We start from the raw sequence: 26495 nt of genomic DNA, 5'->3' as shown, positions 1-26495 counted from the left end.
GTTTAAAAATGATTTGGGTGTTGTTTAGAAAATGAATAGTAGGGGACATGGATGAAAGCTGGACATCAGTCGGGATAATTCTAGTCTATTGAGACAGCATGGTCACTTTATCTTGGGTACTGGCAATAAAGCATAAGTGAAATGGATATTTTTTGGAAATATCCTTGGAGTTGCATTAATAGAACTTTCAAGGCTGAAGAAGAGATAGCTGTCAGAGGTAATTCCCAGGTTTGGCTTGAACAACTGAGTCCATGTAGGCATTATTTCTTGTTGGAGGTGCCAGTTTTCTAGGGGATAAACAATGGCACAAACACGGTTCAAGTAAAGAAAGTTGGTTCTTGGCATAGTGGCCTCACCAGATAAACAATACCCTTTGTTGAAATAAAATCAAAATGTTGACATTTCCCTGAAATCCAACTCTCTCAACTCTTATCATTTATCTCTTCCCCCAGCATAAGATCCAAGAAAAAATATCTAATAGCATTCAAATGAACTGTGAGGGAACACCCTCACTTTCAATTTTAGAAATCACTAGCATCAATTATTGGCCTCTCTTTGATCAATGATTAGAATGAAAAAACAGCATGAGTCCTGTGAAATTACTTTATAATATAAAGATGGAATCAACCAGCACTAAGGAAATAGAGTAAATTAGATTTCTACATTTTTAAAAATAAAAATATTTTAGATAGCATGTTTTGAATTTCTCTAAAAATTAAATAAAACAAAAACACTATGAAACAAAATATACACATTAGTAAATATTAAAATAACAATTTTAAAGGAAAACAGAAATTGCCCAAGTTAAATAAAATAAGTGAAATTAATCATGTCATAAGATAATTCAGAGGACATTAAAAATAAAGAGGGGGCCTCCCCGCCCCTCCCGCAACGCTCGACCCCAGGGTTCCCCCGGCTCGTCTGCCCGCCATGGCCGACAAGGAAGCAGCGTTCGACGACGCAGTGGAAGAACGAGTGATCAACGAGGAATACAAAATATGGAAAAAGAACACCCCTTTTCTTTATGATTTGGTGATGACCCATGCTCTGGAGTGGCCCAGCCTAACTGCCCAGTGGCTTCCAGATGTAACAAGACCAGAAGGGAAGGATTTCAGCATTCATCGACTTGTCCTGGGGACACACACATCGGATGAACAAAACCATCTTGTTATAGCCAGTGTGCAACTCCCTAATGATGATGCTCAGTTTGATGCGTCACACTACGACAGTGAGAAAGGAGAATTTGGAGGTTTTGGTTCAGTTAGTGGAAAAATTGAAATAGAAATCAAGATCAACCATGAAGGAGAAGTAAACAGGGCCCGTTATATGCCCCAGAACCCTTGTATCATCGCAACAAAGACTCCTTCCAGTGATGTTCTTGTCTTTGACTATACAAAACATCCTTCTAAACCAGATCCTTCTGGAGAGTGCAACCCAAACTTGCGTCTCCGTGGACATCAAAAGGAAGGCTATGGGCTTTCTTGGAACCCAAATCTCAGTGGGCACTTACTTAGTGCTTCAGATGACCACACCATCTGCCTGTGGGACATCAGTGCCGTTCCAAAGGAGGGAAAAGTGGTGGATGCAAAGACCATCTTTACAGGGCATATGGCAGTAGTAGAAGATGTTTCCTGGCATCTGCTCCATGAGTCTCTGTTTGGGTCAGTTGCTGATGATCAGAAACTTATGATTTGGGATACTCGTTCAAACAATACTTCCAAACCAAGCCACTCAGTCGACGCTCACACTGCTGAAGTGAACTGCCTTTCTTTCAATCCTTATAGTGAGTTCATTCTTGCCACAGGATCAGCTGACAAGACTGTTGCCTTGTGGGATCTGAGAAATCTGAAACTTAAGTTGCATTCCTTTGAGTCACATAAGGATGAAATATTCCAGGTTCAGTGGTCACCTCACAATGAGACTATTTTGGCTTCCAGTGGTACTGATCGCAGACTGAATGTCTGGGATTTAAGTAAAATTGGAGAAGAACAATCCCCGGAAGATGCAGAAGACGGGCCACCAGAGTTGTTGTTTATTCATGGTGGTCACACTGCCAAGATATCTGATTTCTCCTGGAATCCTAATGAACCTTGGGTGATTTGTTCTGTATCAGAAGACAATATCATGCAAGTGTGGCAAATGGCAGAGAACATTTATAATGATGAAGACCCTGAAGGAAGCGTGGATCCAGAAGGACAAGGGTCCTAGATATGTCTTTACTTCTTGTGATTTTAGACTCCCCTTTTTTCTTCTCAACCCTGAGAGTGATTTAACACTGGTTTTGAGACAGACTTTGTTCAGCTATCCCTCTATATAATAGGTACCACCAATAATGCTATTAGCCCAAACAGTGGGTGTTTTCTAAACATTAATGGGGGGGCTTGATTCAGCAAAGCCACAAACTTAACGTTGAAATTTTCTTCAGGAATTTTCTAGTAACCCAGGTCTAAAGTAGCTACAGAAGGGGGAATATTATGTGTGATTATTTTTCTTCTTATGCTATATATCCCCAAGTTTTTCAGACTCATTTAAGTAAAAGCTAGAGTGAGTAAGGAATAGAGCCAAATGAGGTAGGTGTCTGAGCCATGAAGTATAAATACTGAAAGATGTCACTTTTATTCAGGAAATAGGGGAGATTCAAGTCATATAGATTCCTACTCGAAAATCTTGACACCTGACTTTCCAGGATGCACATTTTCATATGTAGACCAGTTTCCTCTTGGTTTCCTCAGTTAAGTCAAAACTACATGTTCCTCTTTCCCCATATATTCATATATTTTTGCTCGTTAGTGTATTTCTTCAGCTGTTTTCATGTTGTTTCTTTCCTGTCTGTGAAATGGTGTGTTTTTTGTTGTTGTTGTTTTTTTTAACTTGGGACCACCAAGTTGTAAAGATGTATGTTTTTACCTGACAGTTACACCACAGGCAGACTGTCAAGTTGAGAAGAGTGAATCAATAACTTGTATTTGTTTTAAAAATTAAATTAATCCTTGATAAGAGTTCCTTTTTTTTAGGAGTTAGTCCTTGACCACTAGTTTGATGCCATCTCCATTTTGGGTGACCTGTTTCACCAGCAGGCCTGTTACTCTCCATGACTAACTGTGTAAGTGCTTAAAATGGAATAAATTGCTTTTCTACATAAAAAAATAATAATAATAAAAAAATAAAAATAAAGAGGGAATTTATTAACGCAGAAAAATAAATCAGAGATGAAGCGATCATGTATGCCTATAATTCCAAGGAGAAGAAATATAAATAAAGAAGACGATAGATATAAAAAACAAATAATAGAATATGTTTATATACGTATAATGCCTGCAGAAAAATTTCAGACTAATAAAGAACAGTACATGCAATAGATATAATGAAATACGATAAAGGAAACGTATCTGGAAAGTCCTTGTCAGGCTAAAGCAAGCCATACACTTACATTTAGAAAGGGTTGACTTTATACCTAGTCAAAAATGGATAAAATCACTGAAATCTGACAATTAAAAATATTTTGTAAAATATTCTCAAAGAAAAAAACCAGCAGGCCATCCTGCTACTTCTCTTCAGTAAATAGAAATGCCGAAAGGCAGTGAAACAGACAGCCCCAGGATTCAGGAAGACAAAGCTTCACTAGGTTCAAGGCTGCCTCTAGTGCAGAGTGCAGGCTTGGCCATGGGGACAGGAAGGGTTTCAGCCCCTATGATCCCCTCAGCAGGTATCACTGTGCCAGGAACAGGTGCTATTTATTCCAGCTTCAACTATATTTATCAGAAAACAAGAAACACTGAAAACACATTACTAAATGCTTCTCTCTAACAGTTTAAGAAGAACTGAATATACTCAGTAAACAAGAAAAAAGAAAATAATGAATTAAGAATAAAAATACAGAGAATAAAAACACTGGAGTAGGTCATCTAAACCAAAAGCTAATTATTTGGAGAGATCAATAAGATAAAATTCTGAGACAAATAATCAAGGAAAGAAAAAGAATGATGAAAACTGACAAACTATAGAACCAAATAAGATGGGTTGTATAATAATTTTATACTGTAGAAGTAAAGATGAAATTATTAGCAAAAACACCCAAGTGGATATGAACCAGAATGCCAGCTATAAACCTCACCTTACAACACGGAATAGAGAAGGAGATGTGTGGGTGGGTGGACGGGATGCAGAACTCTGTTTGCACCAGCTCCCAATCCTAGCAGGCTTCAAGCTCTGTGCTTTCTCGGGCTGTTTCCTGGCTAGTGTCTACCTCACATTGAGCAGGACAGGGATTCCCCTGGATAAGGTGGAGGAAGGAAAAGAGCTCCACGTGGCAATTCCTCGGCCCCTTCCTGGCTAAGGCAGGTGCCCGTCTTTGTTTTTGGTTGCTAACCTCACAGAGAGCACTGATCCCCCCAACCTTCACACACCTACCCACCTTATGGCACCTGGCTCCACTGAGCTCTCTCTTGACTTTTTAGACATGTTTTGTTTTGAAATAATTATAAACGTAATAGAAGTTCCATAAATAGTACACGGTCCCACCCATCTTCCTTCAATTGTGACATCTTATAACTTAATAGTACAATCATCAAAACCAAAAGTTAATTTTGATTCATTATTCCTAACTAGGCTATAAATCATATTCAATTACCACCATTTTCTAAACATGCATCTGTGAGTTTCGGGGACATTCTGTGTAATTTTATCACATGCAGACATTTGCGTCCATCCCCACAATTCGCCCTTCATTGTTGTATGAGTTTCTCTAGTCATTCAAGCTCTCTCTTGCTTTTTTATCAGTGAAAGTTTCATTTTGGGGAGAATCTCAAAAGCCGATGTAACATTAATGTCTTAGTAGAATCTAGAAGACATTAAAATTCACTATTGTATTAAAAGTCCAGCGAATTACATAAGAAAAGAAATAAAATTAAGTACAAAGATTTAAACACAAGAGAAAAATGGCAAACAACTCCAGACAATTTTCTAGGTAGTTTCACAGACAACCTAGAAAATTCAGAAGAATCCACTGAAAAACCAGAGTTTAAATAAAACAGCCTATGGAAAATGAAAATATAGTCACATATCACTTAACGACACAGGTGTCATTTGAGAATCCTTGTGTGAATATCATAGAGTGTAGTTACACAAACCTACACGGTTTAATCTACGACACACTTAGGCTAAGTGTTAGAGTTTGTTTCTCTTGGGTTGTAAACCTGAACAGCATGTTACTTTTCTGAATACAGTAGGCAATTGTAACACAACAGTATTTGTGTATCTAAACATACCTAAATATCAAAAAGGTACAGTAAAATTATGGCACAAAAGATTACAAATGGTATGCCTGTATAGGGCGCAGGAATAAAGCTTGCAGGACTGGAAGGTTCTCTGGGTGAGTCATTGAGTGAGTGATGGATGCATGTGAAGACCTCATACATTACCATACACTACCGTAGACTTTATAAACACTGTACTCTTAGTCTACACTGAACTAAAAAGAAATTATTTCTTCAATAATAAATTAACCTTAGCTTAGTGTAATTGTTTTACTTTGCAGACTTTCTAATTGTCTTTTTAAGTTTCATGATCACACTTAGTTTAAAACATAAACACATTGTATAGCTGTACAAATATATTTTCTTTCTTTATATCATTATTGGAAAAGCTCTTTTATATTTTTACTTTTTTACTTTTAATTTTTTTAAATACAATCTAAGACACAAATGCACACATTAGCTTACACCTAGGGTGAGGATCATCAATATCACTGTCTTCCACCACCACATCTTGTCCCACTAGAATATCTTCAGGCATGGAGCTGTCATCTCCTATGATCACAGTGCCTTCCAGATACCTCTGGAAGGACCTGCCCGAGGCTGCCTAACAGTTAACATTGTTTCAGTAAGTAGCAGGAGTACATTCTAAGTTAATGATAAAAATATAGTGTGGTAAATAAATAAACCAGTAGCAGTCACCTATTATCATGCACTGTATGCAATTGTATGTGCTATATTCCTATCCAACTGGCAGCACTGTAGGTTTGTTTACAGCAACGTCACTGCAAGCCCTTGTTGTGTTGCACTATGATGTTATCATGTCCATGACATCACAAGGTGATAGGAATTTTTCAGCTAGATTATAATCTACTGGAACCACCATCATATATGCAGCCCATTGTCAACCTGAAATATCATTAGGTGGTACATAGCTGAATAAATATCTAATACATCAGCAAACACAAATTAGAAAATATTGACGTAAAATATTAAAGTAACAAAATAAAATACCTAGGGAAACTATAAAAACTATAAAACTCTAGAAAGGATTTAAGAAAAAAATTAAAAATTCTACTAAGGAAATAAAGGTTACCCAAATTACTAGAGATATTATATCCATGAATTGAATATTCAATATGAATATATACCATCTCTCCAAAATTAACCCATAAGTACAGCATAGTCATAGACAAATCTTTAAAATGACTTTTTATAGACCCTGACAAAACAGTCATAAAATTTATATAATGCAATATATGCACAAAAAGAGCCAAGACTATTATGGAAAATAAAAAAGGAAGAGCTTTCCTTCAGAATATCGAAACTTACTTTATATTTCAAGTTACTACGAGAGTGTAGGATTTGTATTAAATGAATAGATGAATGGACTAGAACTAATGATATAAAAACAAATATATACATATGTATTATACACACACACACATATATCTTATGTATCTATATGTATATTCATGAAGTTGGAAAGGGAGGAAAGGGCTTATAAAGAAGTCTCCAGAACAAAACCTAGCAAAGACTGATAAATGTTCTTCATCAAAATTAGGTACTTTTAAATGTACTTAAAAGTAAAGTTAGAGGATAAAGAAAAGACATTTAGAAATTATGTTCTACATATGTAACAAGGAAATAATATTAGTAAAAATTAATAAAAAACTACAAATTAATTTTTAAATGACCACTCAAAAAAATAAACACAGGAAAGTAACAATAATAAAAATTAAATATTTGATAATAAATGAAAAGCTCTTGAACATCACTAGTATTACAGAATATGAAAACTAAACTACAGTTAAAATTTTCACCCATTCAGTTGTCAAAGTTTATAGTTTTATAATATCTTAGTTGGCAAGCCTGTGGAAATGTATATCCTTACACACTCATGGCTGACTCTCACTTCATATAGTTCTTGAAAATAAATAAACCCTGCCCACCTAGAATTCTATATTCAATTTCTTCATTAAGTAGGGCAAGGATACTTACATGTGTCACCCAAAAAAATAAAAACAAAAAAAAACCAAAAAAACAAACAAAGACAAGAGCAGAATAATATTAGAGTATTAACACAGATTATATATTGGTATTTATTTAAATTACCTAAATACAAATTGAAACTATCCTACTCAAATTAAAGTTAATATTTTGTTAAAAAACAGAAACTGTTTTCTAAAGAAATTCTTTGAAAGAACACCTGTGTCAATAAGCATATGTCTAAAACATATAAGCACTTACAACTCAATGTACTTATATTTTTTATGTTAATTCCTGTATTATACCTAAGAAGTAAAGGTTAATAATTTGTCTCGTAACTGCATCACTTTAGGCTGCAATGTCTACAACTGATGCATGATTATATTTTTTAGTAATTTCTTGGGAAAGCAAAACAAAAAGTCAGTACAAATACTTTTCGAAATGATTACTTTTGTTGTTGAATAGAAAGAAAGTAAAATGAAAGAGATTGCAGTTTAGGGGAAGAGAAGAGGCTGGAATGGAAGCTTGATTAGTTAAAGTATTTTAAAGAAATTTAAAATCCACCTGGCACTCAGATATAAAAAGCAATGGAGATTGAGCTGCTGCACTGACATTTCTTTCTGGATTGCAGAGGATTGTAATGACTCATACTTCATTGCTATGCCAGCCTATCTTTCTGGCACAAGCCTTCATTAAGGTTACAACAAATGTAAAAGCAAACTGCAAAGCGCATGTCAGTGTAGCACTGGCAAGTTTTAGTGACCTGTCACGGTGACATAAACCCCAATATGCCCACCTGAAAGCTCCACAAGTAAAGGTGCCTAATGATAGGGACTTCAGGACAAATGTATACCGAAATGAAATTGGAAGTCGCTCTAATGTTACCTGGAAGCATGGTGGTTACCCTCACACGCATTAATGTGACACAAAGGATGCCTTAGTAACCAGGCACAGTGAAATATAATTGGCAAAGTAAACGATTTTAATAGAGCATATAAAAATGTGTGTGTGGAGACAGATAGGGACTGTCCCTTCTATGCAATTTTCTAGTAATGGTAGTTGTGTGTGTGTTAAATGAAAGCGTGGGTGAGTTCAAGTCAGTCTTTCTAGAAGAGCAGCAATATCAAATAGAAAACAATCATCAAATACTAGTATGTGTTTTAAAATGAATTTTTCACATACAGATGTTGGCAGGTTGAGAGTCAAGATTTATTCTAAGGACTGGAGCAAACTGAAAGTTGCTAGAAATGTATTCCTAATTCTGCTGTATTATGATACTATACTGTTCTCTGTGAGAGAACACACATGTATGCTGCATGTGTGTGTGCACTTACACATGTATGTGTGTGCAGTCTGTGCATATGCATGTGTGTGTGTGTGTGTGTGAGCACATACTTGTCCATCAAGAAGAGAAAGGAACAACGGATGAATAAAGAAAACCAGGAATGTTATTGTCTCACATTTTTCATATTGCTCATCAGTGGTGGCTCCTAAGTTTCTACCAAGGAAACCTGAAAGAGAAAATATCGGTGGGACTCTCGGTGACCCAGCATATCACGTGTTTCTTAGATGGAGTGTCTGTAGGATAGTTTGAGGAGCTAATTGAGATTTCATGGTGGCTGCAGCCTTCCAATGCCCTCCTTTGCACCAACATTGCTGCTGATGTCTGACATTCTTAGTACTTCAAGCTAATGTGACATAAATGACCATGAAGCTTGATAACCAGGATATGAATAAAATCTCTCACAGAATGATGATAGACGTTAAATGAGACTATAGTGGTGAGAAATGTCAAAGAGTACCTGGTAACAAGTAAGCACTCAATACACGCCCCCTGTTATCATTCCAATTGCATAGTAAAAGTGCCCCTCAATATCCCCAGAAGATTGGTTCCAGGACCCCTCTCAGACACAAAAAAAATCCATGGATGCTCATAACCCTGATATAAAATAGGTACCACCTGCATATAACCTACGCACACCCTCCTGTATACTTTCAATCATCTCTAGATTATGTGTTATTGCTAATACAATGTAAATGCTATATGAAGGGTTGTTATCCTGTATTTCTGAAGAATAATGACAAGGAAAATGTCTGTACCTGTTCAGTACAGACAAATCTTTTTTTCAGCTATAAGGTTGGCTGAATTCATGGATGTGGAAACCAGTAATAGGGAGAGTCTGTTCTAATAGCTTAAAAAATGCACCAGAGTTCCACATACAAATTTTACTATCTTTTCAGGCATCTCATCGGAAGGCATCAAACTTATTCCAGCAAGATGTCATTGTTTTTTCCAATATCATTAAAGCACTTTGAATTCTTCGTTTTGAATAGCTTTTAAAACCTGCAAAATTTGATTTGAACATTCTTAATCATGGCAATTCACTGATAGGCATGATTTCTGGTTTTATTTTTATTGCTCCACTAAAGGACAAATGTAGTAAGTGGAAGGGACAGTGGGAGACACATTGATGAGTCAACACATTCATTGTCCAGTTTCCCGAAAGGATGATAATTCAGAGGCCAGAATGAATGAGATAACTAACAAAGTCGCCCCTTTTCTGATAAAAATTAAGGGGATAATAACTTGTATTTTATGGCTTACATACCGCCTATGATGCATTTCCAAAGAAGAATTGCAAAAGTGTGTTAATCTGAAAAATATACTCATTTGGAAGAATACAATCTGTAAATCTGTTTATAAAATTAAAAATAAAGCATCAACTCACAGAATTGTGGAGTTTATGACTAAGTGAACTCCCTGATTAGAATGCCTTTGATACATGTGCTATCTGCTTGTGTTTGCACAGCGGAGAGTTCACAGCCTTACAGAAAACCCTCATACGTATTGGCTTTCACCTTCTCAACTGAGTGTAGTTTCAAATCTGTACGTAAGAGCCCTTTTATCCACTGTCTATCAATATTTGTGGCTTACTTTGTCACTACTTTTACCTCAGTGTAATCAATTTGCCTACTTCATTACTTGTTATCTGTTAGAGCAGGGGCTGTGTCCCGTGTCCACTAGACACAGGATTTAGAAAGGTATTTGAGGGAAAAAAATAAGTATACAAAACACTTTTCAGTAAACAGCTTAGAGGAGGGTAAGGCTGGATACAAAGTTCCAGATAGACATTGAGGAAGTGAAGGTGAAAACTGTTTTACAGGAGGAAACAGTAGTAGGGCGCACAGAGGGAATTCAAGTGAAAGCAGGTAAGGAGGCAGCAGGGGCGAGACAGGGGTTGCTTGGATTTATGCAGGGGAAGGAGGCAGAATCCCCACATCCCTCGCAGTTTCCAACTTGCCTACCTGGGAATTTTTGCATCCACCTATAATGCGAAGAACGGAGCAAATGTATCTCCGTGGACTCACAGGAGAAAAGACCAAGCGTTTTTCATCTTGCACAGCAAGATCCAGTAGTAAGCACAGCACACAGTAAGCAAAGAATTGCCTATGAGTAGTGCACCTACATAAACCATGAAAACAGGCATAGGATAGCATTTGGAAAAAAGGTAGAGAAAAAGATAATTCGAGGAAATGATTTCATGGATGTGTACTGGAAGCCACATGACCAAATAACGATGCTAAAGAAGACTTTCCTAGTAATTTCATGTTACATTTTTACAGAAGACAGATAAGGAGGTGATAGAACATCATAGACACTCTGATATCTAGTTTGTTTTTGTTTTTGTTTTCTGAGACAGTCTTGCTCTGTCATCCAGGCTGGATGGTGGTGGCAAGATCTTGGCTCACTGCAACCTCCGCCCCCTGGGTTCAAGCAATTCTCCTGCCTCGGCCTCCTTAGTAGCTGGGATTACAGGCATGCACCACCACCGCAGGCTAATTTTTATATTTTTAGTAGAGATGGGGTTTCACCATGTTGGTCAGGCTGGTCATGAACTCTTGACCTCAAGTGATCTGCCCACCTCAGCCTCCCAAAGTGCTCAGATTATAGGCGTGTGTGACTGCACCCGGCCAGATATGTTTTAATTCAGGTTTTTGAGGTATGATTTTCATAGAGCAAATGTTTTCCTTTCCAGTTCTAGTCTGTAAATATTGACAAATACTTATGTACAAAATAATGTAACCACCACCACAGTCATAAGACATTTTCTTTGTCTTTATTTTCCAGCAATTGTAATGTATCTTGACATGGGTTCCTCTAGGTTGATCACATTTTGGATTTGCTCAGCTTCTTTATTATGTGGGTTTTATCTTTCATAATATTTGGGATGTATTTGACCATCATTGTTACAAGTACTCTTTCGGCTCCACTCTCTTCCTCCTAGAATTCTTGAACTCTGATGACACAAATGTTATTGTCCCACAGGTCATTCTTTTTTTCAGTTTCTTTTCTCTCTGTGGTTTAGAATGCATCCCAGGTAGGGGTCTTGTTGTGGTGGGGTCCCTCTTGTCAGTGCCCAACATAGCAGGACCCCGGGATGTTGGAGCAGAATCTCAGGCTCAGCGGAGACACAGAGAGGTTCCCTTGCCTATGCACTGCCAGTGATGCTTCAGGTTGAAGCCCCACACTTGTCATGCTGTGCTCCTCCGGTCTTGTTGTCAGGACTCCAATTTGACCTGGGTGATGAATAATCCTACACAGGATACATTCTGTGGTCAAGTGCAGGTCAATGTTATCAGGTGTATTAGTTTGTTTCCACATTGCTATAAAGAAATACCCAAAGCAGGCCGGGCGCGGTAGCTCACGCCTGTAATCTCAGCACTTTGGGAGGCCAAGGTGGGTGGATCACGAGGTCAACAGATCAAGACCATCCTGGCCAACATGGTGAATCCCTGTCTCTACTAAAAATACAAAAAATTAGCCGGGCGTGGTGGCAGGCACCTGTAATCCCAGCTACTTGGGAGGCTGAGGCAGGAGAATCGCTTGAATCTGGGAGGCAGAGGTTGAAGTGAGCCAAGATTGCACCACTGTACTCCAGCCTGGGCAAAAAGAGCAAAACTCCATCTCCAAAAAAAAAAGAAAGAAAGAAAGAAAAAAGAAATACCCCAAACTGAATAATTTATAAAAGAAAGAGGTTTAATCAACTCACAGTTATGCATTGTTTGGGAGGCCTCAGAAAACTTACAATCATGGCAGAAGGCAAAGGTAAAGTAGGCACCTTCTTCACAGGGTGGCAGGATGGAGTGAGTGCAAGCAGGGGAAATGCCAGATGCTTATAAAACCACCAGATGTGAGAACTCACTCACAATCATGGGAACAACAAGGGGAAACCACCCCCATGATCCAATTACTTCTACCTGGTCTTGCCCTTGAAACGTGGGGATTATGGGGAGTACAATTCAAGACGAAATTTGGTGGGGTCACAGAGCCAAACCACATCACCAGGTCAGGGCCATTTTCTACTGTTAGGTGGGGGTCTTAACAAGACCAACCACTATGCATTTCCTCCTGTCTTGGTATATCTAACCAGTTCACTTTTCTCTTTCCACCTTTCACAGCTCTTATTTGGTTGTCTCTTAGGAGATCTTGAATTACAGCTGCATGTTGCAAGAGGAGAGAATCAGCAAACTTGAAGACAGGACAATTGAGATTACTGAGTCTGAAATAGAAAAAAGAGATTGAAGAAAAGTTAACAGACGGTGTGAGGCACCAACATAGGCACTGTGGGAATCCCAGAAGGATAAAACAGAAAGAAAGAAAATGGAGATTACTTGAAGAAATAATGGTTTAAAACTTCCCAAACTTTATGAAAGACATAAATGTAAACATTCATGAAGCTCCACAAACTCCAAACAGGATGCACTCAAAGAGAACCACACAGGCCAGGTGTGGTGGCTCATGCCTGTAATCCCAGCACTTTGGGAGGCTGAAGCAAGTGGATTGCTTGAGCTCAGTAGTTCAACACCAGCCTGGGCAACATGGCAATACCTTGTCTTTACAAAAAATTCAGAAATTAGCCAGGTATGGTGGCACACACTTGTAGTCCCAGTTACACGGGAGGCTGATAGGCTGGAGGATCACTTGAGCTCCAAAGGCAGAGGGTGCAGCGAGCCAAGGTCATGCCACTGCACTCTAGCATGAATGACAGAGTGAGGCTTGGTCTCAAAAAAAAAAAAAAAAAGAGACAAATACACCAAGACATATTATGATCACACCATCAAAAGACAAAGAATTTGGAAAGTAGCAAGAAAGAAGCATCTCTTTATATACAAGAGATTCTCAGAAAAATTATCAGCATATTTCTCACCAGAAACATTGGAAGTCAAAAAACTTGTGAACCAAGTATGTCCAGAAAAACTTCTTTGAAAGCAAGGGGAAAGTAAATGAAAATAAGGGGAAAGTAAAGACATTCTTAGATAAACAAAAGCTGAAGATTTTGTTGTTACCATGAGAACTGCCCTGCCAGAAATGTTAAAGGGAGTCCTACAAGTTGAAATGAAAGGACAGTGGGCAGTAACTTGAAGTCTTGTGAAGAATTGAAGATCTCTGTAAAGAGAAATACGTGGGAAATTATAAAACCTTGTATTATTTTGATGTTGCTTTACAACTTTGCTTTTTATTTTCTTCATACTTTAAGAAACTGATGCATTAAAAAACAAGTATTAGTCTATGTTTTGGGAAACAAAATGTACAAGAATGTAATTCTGTGATATTAATAACTGAAATAATGAAAATGGAACTGTTAAAAGAGTAAGTTAAGCTGGTATAAATTCAGATTAAGGCATTATAATTTTATGATCTTAAATATAACTCCTATGTTAACCAAAAAAAAAAGCTATAGAATATACAGACAAGAAAATGGGAAGGCAATTAATATGTTTTACCAAAAAAAATTACAAATAAGACAGTAATGAACAAATGGAGGACCAAAATTCCATAAGGTATGTGTAAAACAATAGAAAAATGACAGAAGGTAAGTTTATTCTTATTAATAATTATTTCAAATGTAAATTTAAATGATTTAAACTCTTTGATCAAAATACAACTATTCACAGAATGTATTTTTAGAAACCCATATATATGCTGTCTGTAAGAGACTTGTGTTAGATCCAAAGATATAAATAGGTTGAAAGTGAAAGAATAGAAAGATATCACATGAAAATAGTTACTAAAAGAGAGCAAAGGTGGCTATAACTAATGTCAGACAAAATAGAGTTTATATGTAAAATATTACAAAGGAAAAGAATATTATATACTAACAGAAGGTTCAATAAAGCAAAAATCATATAAAATTATGAATAATTATGAATGTAATAAAACACCATCAAAATATATGCAGCAAAAATTAAGATAAGTAAATGGAGAAATAGTTTTACAATAGTATTTGAAGATTTCAATAATGTGCTTTTATTATGAATAGAATAATCAGATTGAATATAAGTACAGAAATAGAGTACTTGAACAACAAAATACACCAACTAGATCTAACAGACCTATACAGAAAACTCCGCCCCAGAACAACAGCCTACACATCTGTCTCAAGTGCACACAGGATGTATAGACCATATGTTAGGCCACAAATTCAGTCTACTATTAAAAAAAGATGGAAATAACAAGTGTCAGAAAATAAGGGGAAATGCTGGAACTCTTGTGCACTGATGGCATGAATTTAAAATGTTGTAGCCACGATAGAGAACAGTATAGTGGTTCCTCAAAAATTAAAAATATAATTATCATATGATCTAGTAATTCCACTTCCCGGTGTACACTCAAAAGAAATGAAAGTAGGGTCTGAAAAAGATATTTGCATACCAATGTTCATAGTGGCATTATAGACTAAAGGTGGAAGCAACTCAAATGTCCACCAAAGGATGAATGGCTAAAGAAAGTGTAGTATATATGTACAAGAGAATATTGTTCAGCTATGAAAAGGAAGAAAATTCTGACACATGCTACAATTTGGGTGAACTTTAAAAACATGCAAAATGAAATAAGCCAGTCACAAAAAGACATATGACTCCACATATATAAGGTACTTAGAGAGGTCATATTCATAGAAACAGATAATAGAATGGTAGTTGCCAGGGACTCTGGGAAGAGAGGAATTGTGAATAGTTGTTTAATGAGAACAGTTTCAGTCTAGCAAGAAAAAAAGAATTTAGGAGAAGAATAGTGGTGATGGTTAAACAATACGAATGTACTTGATACCACTGAACTACACTTTAAAAAATGGTTAATATGGTACATTTTACATGATGTGTATTTTCCACAATTTTTTAAGAAGTATTTTTTTAAAGTAGATATACCATTTTCATTCCCACAAGCAATGTATGAGATTTCAAGTTGCTACACATCATTGCTAGTATTTGGTATTGAAAGATTTTTAAATTTTTATTTTAGCCATTGAAATATGTAGAAGTAACTCATTGTAGTTTTAATTTGCATTTCCGTGATGATGATTACTGTTGAGGATCCTTTCCTGTGCTTAGTCATCATCCATGTTCCTTCTTTAACTAAGTGTATCATTTGCCAGGTTTTAAATTTTGTGTAGTTACTGAGTTGTCAATGTTATTTTTATATTATGGAGACTAGTCCTTTATAAGATATGTTTTATGCATATATTTTTTCCTGGTCTATGGATTATGTTTGAAATTTTTTAACAAGGTTTTTCAAGGTGTAGAAGTTTTAAATTTTGATGATGTACAATTTGTCCCCCCTTTTTTTGAGTCTTTTGTGTCCTATCTAAACAATTATTTACCTGAATAAGGATTGTAAAATAAAAATTTGTTCCTATTTTGTTTTTGGTTTTTTCCCTCTCATTTTTTTATGCTTTAGGTTTTATGTTTAGGTCAATAATTCATTTTCAGTTAATTTTTGTAGATCATGTAAAGTGTCAGTTTTTTATATGAATTTTCAAGTGTGTCTTCATTTTTTGATGAGATTATACTACACTTACAGTAACTGTTGATACAGTTAGATCTAAATCAACCATCCTGCAGGTTGTGTTTTTCCTGTTCTATTCTTTTGTTTTGTTTTTCCCTTTATCTTATTGCTTTTAGGTCAGTTAAACAGTGCTTATATTGTCCATTTCATCCCCACTAAGGGCTTATTAGTTATGCCTCTTTCCTTATGTTTCTGTATAGCCTTAGAGTTTTCAATACACATCTTTATTTTATCATGGTTTACATTCATAAAACACATACCATTTTCTATATAGTTGAAGAAACTTATAACTGTCTATCCTTATTTTATCCTTTATGCTATTTTTGTCATACATTTTACTTTTATATACTTTATTAACCTTAAAACTTGTTATTGATATTTTTGCTTTACATAATCATCTATTAGTCATTTAAAATAAGAAAAATTATCTTACATTTACTTTTGTATTTATCATTTCATGAGTTCTTTCTCAGCATTCTCATCCTTCCTCTTCACATCAGCGAAGCTCTGCCTTGTATTTGTGTGCATCTTATGCAAGCCAGAATTTTCTTCCTCTCTCCAGCAGTGGAAAGCTTCTAATTTTACTGGTATAGGATCACGAGCTCTGAGATTTTTCTTGGTACTTTCCATAGGTTGAGAGGTTGTTTCTTCTCTCCTTTGTCCAACAACAATGACAGGGCTTTGACTGGGCTTGTTGTCCTATTCCCCTAGTACTTAAGACTTTTGTTCCTTATGAGAGAAGTGTCCAGGCAGTGGCTCCAAGCTTTTGTGCCTTTCCACAGAGACAATTGATTCCTCCCTGCAGTCCTGCACAAGGAATTCCCCATTGATCCCCACCCTTCCCCTAAATCCCCCTCATGAGCACATGGTGGAGCTCCATGGAAAAGGAAAAGAGCCTGTGAGTGAACATAGTCTCTCCCTGAATTTGGGGCTCTCAAGGGGTCCACATGATCGCCGTAGCTCATACTCACCCTTTAGCAACACACTAAAATTTGAGCTGACTTTCTTTTATCTTCCTTCATGACAGTCACCCCTTCCTATAGGACACCGACACCAGTCAGACTGGCAGTATGTCAGGTCTTTACTTGGCAGGGAATGGGAGGCAGCCTTCTCTCTCTGGATGTTAGTCTAATTGGTTGACTTGTGATCTCAGCTTTCTTATGGGTAAAATAGCATTGTTGTTATACTGTACTTAGCTTTTTCTTGTCGTTAGAGTGACAGAAATGCTCTTTCCAGTTTTTTACATCCTAGACCTAACTTATACATTTATGAGCTACCTTTGGTGATATTGTCATTTCAGTAGGTGAAGTAAACAATTGAAAACAAGGATACACTGACTGGTAAAGCTCATAGAACAGGAAACCAGATGGAAATTCATTATGTTGCTTTAAACACAAATGGCCCAAAAGCTGTTAGACTGATAGCCTCTTCAGGATAACATTTATCCTCAGATATTTCCCAACACCTTATAACGTGTACTGTGAGACAGCCAATTAATGTCTTTTGGATTCTGAGTCAAAAGATCCTGGCATTCTTTAGAAACAAGTAAGGGAAGTGTTTGCTATGTAAAGAAATGAGGTCAGATTCAAGAGCTGGCATTTTTAGATATAGGGAGATCAAAGAGATGTTGCTGCCTAGCTTCCAGTGAGGCCTTTTTAACAGCAATAACAAAATAACAATATCCTTTTCCTCAGTTTGATGGGAGACATTGTCCCAAAAACTCTGTGCGGCATTCAGGAGAAAGTTTTTAACATATGACTCATATTGGTCTATTGTATATTCTAATAAGATTTCTCTATGGCTTTCTAATACTACAAGGTACTCAGATTGGGTCAATCAAAGCCAAATGATGCGAGTGATGAAATCAAATTCATTCTCCTTCCCCGTAAGTCCTGTTCCCTTGACATTTTTCTAATAATCTCAGTAGGTGCCCCCTCTGAAAAGACAGGCAAATGATGAAGGGTAATGAGGCCCACAATACCATGATTGTTCACCTGTTACGCTTAATGAGGCTTATGCTACATTCCTCCAGATTCTGCGGAGGCTAAAGCCCACTTGTTCATTTCATCAGGATCCCAAAACATAATACTACTGTTTTATCCTGGTAACTGCCAGCCACAGATTCACCCTGATGAACTTCAGTGCCTCTAAACAAGGAATTGAAGATAAAGGAAACCAGTTAAATGGCACACTGAGTGTTGTTTATGGTACTTCACAGTCATCGCAAGGGTGTGTCCATAATGTATAGTGACCATTTGCCATTCTACAGCTCTTTATATTTCCAGGCTGTGAGGGCTGCTGCAGATGGTCAGCTTGTTCTTAATTTAGTGCTTAAACTCAATTTTATTCATTTTATTGTAGAGTAACCCATGAAAATAAATCTCGTTAACTAGCTTTATTTTGTTTTTTGTCTGAGACTCAGATGATCAGGACAACTGCCTAATTCAAATTTGTTGCTTGCAATGTGGTTTGTACAAAACTTTTACTATTGCATATCACAGATAAGCATGACGGTGAGACTGGGTGAATGTTCATTTGCAAACAGCCTGGAATGTTTCCTGTCAATTGATGTTTCCAGCTTGCTCAAATGTGAAGTAAAAGAGCTTAAACAATGGAATCTAGTTCCAAGCTTAACTCTTAGCCCCACCCATAAGACAACTTATTTTCACATTCTTTTTAACTCAACACTTTATATATTTTAAATTGAGTTAACATTTACCCTCCGTATTATCATACCTTCTTCTGAACCTATCAATATCACTATTTAATAAATAAGTACATTAAAATACAACCAAAACCAATTCTGCCTTCTGATCTGTCTTCAGAAGGTAACCTTTTAAGCCCTAACTCTTCCTGACCCACCTAAATTGTTAGTAAAAGAATGTCATTCATAAGTGAAGCCAGCTTGGTGTCTTCCAGATTAGTATCCATAGGAAGTAGTGGTGAGACTGAAGTCAGGATATTAACCAAGATGTATTGCTCACATACACAGATCCACTCAGAACTGAATAAGCATGACAGAAAGTCAGGGAAGCACTGGCTTGCCCCACTTTTGGCTTCAACCTTTTTCGTTCACTTATATCTGTGGGAGAGTTCAGGAAAAGACCAGGAATATACTCTCCCTTTTAGGCATTCATGGCATTAGGCTGTCAGTACAAACTGCACCCTGAAGTTAAACAAAAAAAAAATCACTTGCAGGAGCCTGGTATCTTTCCTCCACGTTCTTATTCTTGACTTATTCTAGTATGCCTTAAAGCTTTTTGCATCAATGAAGAAGAGTGTGTTTGTGTGTGGGGGGGTTGGGGGGGGTGCACACAAGTGTGTGTTCTTTTCTTTTAAACATTTATTACTAAATTAGTGAAAATTATAGTTGCTTCATTGCATAATAATTTAGAATACCCTTTGCTTGTAGTATAAATTTCAAATCACCTCATAAGTTGAATAAAAATGAAATGTATTCCCCTTCATGAGTGAAACTGCCATAGGACATCCAAAACACTTTGAAAACATTATGTATAATACATCAGGGCTAACACACCAAAAACATGTACACTAACACAATTTCACACACAAAATGGCTTACCAAAGTATTTTCATCGTTGAATTCTGTTGTCTTTCTAAAAGAAATTCTGTCATCAGTTAAAGTAACTTAATTTGCATGCATTATATGGGGTAAGATATCCAAGCTTAGGTAACCATCTCTTCTGTCATTATAGTTATATCTTATTTTCAGTGTGGGTATGACTGGGCTTTATTCTGACCTCAGTCCCTGTGTCAGCTAGCTTGGAATCGTCACCCATCACTACAGTTACTCTTTTGCTTATATCTTATGTTACTTATTCACATTATTTTATCATAGGATTCACCTGGAAAAATAACTCTTGGAACAATCCTAGGTTGACTAACCATGTGGGATTGCCAAGGAGTGGAGGAATTCTCAGGACCGCAGGACTACCAATGCTGAAACTGGGAATATCCTAGGCAAGCCAAGATGACTGGGCAGCTTGAAACCAACTGTCCAATCACCCTCCTTCTCTGTTCCTTGCCCATTTTTCTCTGTGGACCCAGCTCACTCCTGGGAAACTATTTCTGCTCCTTACTCTCCACATCATATCCAATGGGGCACCAATGATTATGTCCTTCCCTTCTGGGGTTTTCACAGCCCCCACAGGCCTCCTGTTGATGCAGTCTGAGAGCTAAGCCTTTCTTAACACTATAATTGAACTTTAAATTTTGCGAGTTTCTGATCTACCTTCCTTCATTCAGCTACATTTGGCAATAACCGCAACCATTTTTCCCCCTAGACATAACTTTCAAGCCTGATTCCTTTTTGTCCCTATATCAGTCTCTCTCAATTTAATGTTAATTAGCTTGAGACCATCTGAAAATTAGGCTTGGAGCAAAGGACACTCAGAGTCGAGTCTCTTTGAATAACTTATAAAGCTTAATGAACATTTTTCATCTCAATCTTTTTTATTTTCCTTCTTTTCTATTCCTGTTGAGATCAGGAGGCAGCTGAATTTTCAAACATGTGCAAGTTGCAATGTCTTTAAGCTAATCTCACCTATTTTTTTTTTCATTCCATGCTAAAAGCAGAGAGTAAAAGTTGTTATACCACATTTTGGCTTTTTCCTATCTCTTATCCTAGCATACATCTCGGTAGACACGTGGGTTGCTTTTCAAGTTTGACACGTAGCATTTTATCTAATATTTTGCCACTGCGTGTAAGAGGTGCCTCCTTTCCAATCTAGATCAGTTTCTTACTGTCTTTTTTTGTGACCACTAAGATGATTTCTATTTTGGCAGCACCCCACTTCAAAGGTAACAATTTTTGTACGGTTTCAGTTAATTCTAGCTCCTTTCAAAATACATTTCAGTGAGTTAACCCAATTGGATGGTGCCCACTCACACTAGAGAGGACAGTCTGCTTTACAGAGTCCACTGATTCAAATCTCATCTCATCTATTCATCTCATCTGGAAACACCCCCACAGACAGTTACAGAGATAGTGTTTAACCAAATATCTGAGCACTCTATAATCTAGTCAAGTTGACATGTAAAATTAACCATCACACCACCAAAAAACTTGAAAACTTCTATTTGTGCCCTAAAGGAGACCCTTGTCTCCTGCAGCAGCAGGATTGAGATTGCTGAAAATTAAACACAGAATCTTATCCTTCAACTGGCTGAATTACAATGCAATTTGAGCTCCCATCCTCACAAAGTTCTACTGTTAAAGGGAGGGCATTGATTGGGGAAGAATAGGATTTTGTAAGCTGGGGTAGGATGGGTGGGAGGAAGCTGAAGAAGCTAGAGTATTGAGCCTTAAATAATGCTGAGCTTTCTTTGCCAGTAGAAGACTCCCACCTCCAGGAGAATTAGCTTCCCTATCCCCAGTAGAATCAACCTCCCCAGTCCCATCTGAGATGACTCACTAACAGATCATTGCCTAAGGAAACTGTAGTGGCTGGCCTCTCATGAGGCAGTTGCCATGCAAGACAATGCTGATTCTCCTCAAGATCCACTCTCACAATCCCTATTAGTTTTTAGACTTATAACAGGACCCAAGTTCCAGCAGACCCCTAAAATCAAGTACCAAGTGTGGCCCTTGAAAAGGTCAACTACACTTCAAAAGAATTACTTGGTTTTTCTCATTGCTACAGTCAGAAATCCAAGGAACATGTGCGGGAATGGATACTAAAGGTGTGAGATAATGGTGGAAGGAACATAAAATTGGATCAAGATAAATTTATGGATGTGGGCTCAATAAGAATATTCTGGATTTAAGGTTGCAGCTCAGGGAGTTAGAAAGGGCTTTCATAGTTGGTTTGGTTGATTAGCTAAAATGTGGGCCCAAAAGCAGCCCACAGTGAGCAAGTTAAAAGTGCCAGCCCTGCTTTGATTTAATGAAGAGGAAGGACTTCAAAGGCTTAGGAAGATTGGACACATCCACTCTGGGAAGGTCCGGAAGACATACCTTTCACCACGAGTGTGAGAAATGAATGTGTGAGGGGAGGCCCAATGTTCTCAAAGAGATCTGTGGTTGCTTTTCTCCATTGGACAGACCTCACAGTAGGAAGTGCAGCCACTGAATGAGGAAACCTAAACTCAAGGGAAGAAATTGTATCCTGGAGTGACAGTGGCCAAGTGGAGGCACTCAACCACCAATGGCAAGGTGGGCGTGGTATGGTAAAGAACAGCAAAGTGAAAGCAGACATCAGAATACTGACTCAAAGACCTATGATGTTTGCTGGTTGATTATGGTGCTACTAGAAGTAAAATAGAAAGCTTATCAAATTCTTGTTTGATCAGTATATGCAGAAAAGTTTAAGGCAAGTGAACATGACTGTAACCTAAATGATAAGCAGACAGTCATGATCCTTTAATAAGTTGTCAGACTGGGGCCATTTTTACAACTGCAGAACACCTTGAGCAAAGGTGAGGCTGGTTTCCCTTGAGGAATGACCTTGGCACACTACTGAAAATTTATACAGTTAATTTTTCTCTCAACCTCCCCCGAAAGGATGTGCCTGCTTTTACCAGAGTAACTTGGCACTGGGGAAAAAGAAATAATAAGGCCTTTTGGGGAGAGCCAGAAACTGTCTCTAAACTGACACTAATTTGAAGAGACACAAAATATTATTGCAGGCTACCCAGTCAGAGTAGGGGCTTATGAAGCTCAGGTAATCAATAGAGTTTTACTTCAGGGCCATCTCACAGTGGTTCAAGTGGGTCCTTGAACCCATTTTGTGGTTATTTGCAAAGGTCCGGAATGCATAATTGGAATAGAAATACTCAGCAGTTTGCAGAATCCCTACATTCCTGACCTGTGTTCCCTGACCTGTGTGATGAGTACTATTATGACGGGAAAGGCCAAGTGGAAGCCACCAGAACTGCATCTATTTGGGAAAATGATAAATCAAAAGCATGCTGCGTCCCTGGAGGGGTTACAGAGATTAAGTGCCATTATCAAAGGCTTAAAGGTAGCAGGGTTGGCAATTCCCACCACATCCCCATTTAGCTCACCTATTTAGGGTGTGCAAAAGACAGATGAATCTTGGAGGATGACAGTGGATTATTGTAAGCTTAAATAGGTGGTGGCTTCGATTGCAGTTACAGTACTAGATGTGGCTTCATTGGTTGAGCAAATTAACATATCTACGGGTACCTGATATACAGCTATTGATCTGGCAAATTCCCTTTTCTCCATCTTTGTCAATCAGACACACCAGAAACACTTTTTGTTCAAATGGTAAGGGCAAAACTACACCTTCACTGCCATACCTCTTGGATATATCAAATCTCGAGGCTTATGCCATGATTACTTTTCCCTTCCACAACATATCACACTGGCCTGTTACATTGGTGACATGCTTATTTGACCTAGTAAGGAAGAAGTAGCAACTACTCTAGACTTACTGGTGAGACGTGTGTGCCAGAAGGTGGGAGATAAATCTGACCAAAAATCAAGGACCTTCTACCTCAATGAAATGTCTAGGGGGTCCATGGTGTGGGTCATGTCAAGATAACTATTCTGAATTAAAGAACAATTTGCTGCATCTATCCCCTTCTACAACCAAAAAAGAGGTACAATGCCTACTGGGTCTCTTTGGAGTTTGATGTAACGTAGTTCTCATCTAGGTGTGTTACTCTGGCCCATTTACCAAGTGACTTGAAAAGTTCCTAATTTTGAGTGGGGCTGAGAGCAGGAGAAAAGTCTGCAACAGGTCCAGGCTGATGTGCAAATCTCTCTGCCACTTCAGGCAATCCAATAGTGCTTAAAGTGTCATTGACAAAGAGGACCGCTGTTTGGAGTCTTTGTCAGTCCCCTTGAGGTAAATCTTACAGTTAGTCCTTAGAATTTCAGTGCAAGGCCATGCCGTCATTGTCTGCAGATAACTACTTCCTTTTCAAGAAATCGATCTTGGCCTGCTTCTGGGCCTTAGTAGACACTGATTGCTTAACCATGGGTTACCAAGGTACCATATGACCTGAGCTGCCCATTATGAACTGGGTGTTATCTGATCCACCAGGTCATGAAGTTGGGCATGCACCGTAGCATTCCGTCACCAAATGGAAGCAGTTCATACTTGATTAGGCCCAAGCAGGCCCTGAAGGAACAGGTAAGTTACATGAAGAAGTTGCCCAAATGCTCATGGTCTCCACTCCTGCTATGTCACCATCGCTCAGCCAGCCTGCACCTACAGCCTCATGGAAGGTACCTTACAGTCAGGTCACTGGATGAGAAGCCTGGGCTAGGCCTGGTTTACAGATGGTTCTGCATCCATTTTCATATATCTCAGTCAATTTGGGATACTGTAACAAATTATTGTAGACTAGGGACCTACAAACAACAGAAATTTATTTCTCACTGTTCTGGAAGCTGGAATCCCAAGATTAGAATGCCAGCATGGTCAGGTTCTGGAAAGACCCTTCCTCTATGTTCAGATAGCTAACTTCTCCTTTGATCCTCAAAAGGTGGAAGGAGATCTAGAGGGCTCCCTTGGGTCTCTTTTTATAAAAACACTTATCCCACTCAGGAGGACTCCACCCTCATGACTTAACTACTTCCCAAAGGCTCCATCTCCTAATGCCATCATATTGAGGGTTAAGATTTTAACACATGAATTGTGGGGAAGCATAAACGTTTAGTTCACTTCACATGACATGCAGGCATCACCCAAAAGTGGACAGCTGCAACACTAGAGCCTCTTTCTGGGACATCCCTGAAGAACAGATGTAAAGAGAAATCCTCCCAGTGAGCAGAACTTAGAGCAGTGCAGCTAGTTGTTCACTTTGCTTGGAAGTAGAAATAGTCAGATGTGTGATTGTATAGCGATCATGGGCTGTGCCAACGGTTTGGCTGGATGGTCAGAGACTTGGAAGGAATATGACTCTAAAATTGGTTACAAAGAAATTTAGGGAAATACGTGAATATAGACCTCTCTGAATGAGCAAAAACCACAAAGATATTTGTGCACCGCATGAATGCTCAACAAATGGTGACCTCAGCAGATGAAGACTTTAATAATCAAAGAGATAACCTGTTCTGTGGATACAACTCAGCCTCTTTCCCTAGTCAACCCTTTTGTTGCCCAATGGGCTCATGAACAAAGTGGACATGGTGGCAGGGATAGAGGTTATAAGTGGACTCTGCAACATGGACTTCCACTCATCAAGGTCAACCTAGCTGTGGCCACCACTGAATGCCCAATCTGCCAGCAGCAGAGACCACTGAGTCCCTGAAATGGCCCCATTCCCAGGGTGATCAGCCAGCAACCTGCTAACAGATTGAATGCATTTGTTCATTTCCATCATAAAAGGGACATTATTTATGTTCTTATTGGAATAGACATTTAAGTCTGAACATGAATTTGCCTTCACTGCATACAATTCTTCTTCATAAACTACCATCTGTGGACTTACAGACATTTGCATCCACTTTCATGGTGTTCCACATAGCATTGACTCTGATCAAGGAACTCACGTCACAACCACAGAAGTGCAGCAATAGGTCCTTGTTCATGGAATTTGGTGGTCTTACCGTGTTCCCCACCACCCTGAAACAGCGGGCCTTATAGAATCCTGGAATTAATTTTTGAAGTAACAGTTACAGTGCCTACTGAGTGACAAAACCTTGCACAGCTGGGACACGTTTCTCCAGAAGGCTGCGCATGCTCTAATTCAAGATCCAATATTTCATGCTATTTTTCTCATAGCCAAGATTCATAAGCCCAAGAATGAAGGGGCAAAAATGAGAGTAGCACCACTCACTATTATCCTTCAGAGCCACTAGAAAAATATTTGTTTTCTGTTTCTGCAAGCTTGTGCTCTGATGGCCTAGAGGTCTTAATTCCAGAGGGAGAAATTCTTCCACCAGGAGACACAACAATGATTCCATTGAGTTGGAAGCTCAAACCGCTACCTGGCCATTTTGGGCTCCTCATGCCTCTGAGTCAACAGGCAACGATGGGAGTTACTTGCTGGCTGTGGTGATCGATTCTGACTACCAATGGGAACTTAGACCGCTTCTCTGCAAAGGTAAGAAGAAGCATGTCTGAAATACAGGAGATCCCTCAGAGTGTCTCTTAGTATTACCCTGCCCTCTGACTAAGGGCAATGGAAAACCACGACATACCAATCCAGGCAAGACTAGGAATGGTCCAGACTCTTCAGAAGTAAAGGTTTGGGTGATAGAATTATAACCAGCTGAGATGCTTGCTGAAGGCAAAAAGTACAGAGTGGGTAGTTAACAAAAGACTATTATAAATAACAGCTACAATCAAGTGGCCAGTTACAGAAACTAGGACTATAGTTTTCATAATTATTTACTCTTTATTTTGTTTGAATACATTATATTTACCTCCTTTCTGGGAAAGGGGTTATTGCACTTTGGGTTGTTCACAGGA

At 38.2% G+C, this 26495-nt stretch overlaps 1 protein-coding gene across 2 annotated transcripts; it reads left to right on the top strand.

The window, feature by feature from the left end:
• Positions 1 to 877: 877 nt before the first annotated feature.
• Positions 878 to 3139, top strand: LOC112623377 (histone-binding protein RBBP4-like). Of its 2 annotated transcripts, none has more exons than XR_003119125.1 (2): positions 878 to 2320; positions 3015 to 3138. XR_003119125.1 is itself a non-coding variant. In XM_025383771.1 (2 exons), exons 1-2 carry the CDS (start codon positions 931 to 933, stop codon positions 3019 to 3021), a joined length of 1278 nt encoding a protein of 425 aa, XP_025239556.1. In that variant the 5' UTR covers positions 878 to 930; the 3' UTR covers positions 3022 to 3139. The 2 variants fall into 2 exon arrangements, 1 of the variants encoding a protein (XP_025239556.1); XM_025383771.1 differs by having other exon boundaries at positions 878 to 2201; positions 3015 to 3139.
• The last annotated feature ends 23356 nt before the right edge of the window (positions 3140 to 26495 follow it).

Source organism: Theropithecus gelada, chromosome 4, assembly GCF_003255815.1.
Source record: "Theropithecus gelada isolate Dixy chromosome 4, Tgel_1.0, whole genome shotgun sequence".
NCBI classification, from domain to species: domain Eukaryota; kingdom Metazoa; phylum Chordata; class Mammalia; order Primates; family Cercopithecidae; genus Theropithecus; species Theropithecus gelada.
The sequence above is the reverse complement of the archived record's forward strand: the minus strand, read 5'-3'. Positions and strand labels throughout refer to the sequence as shown.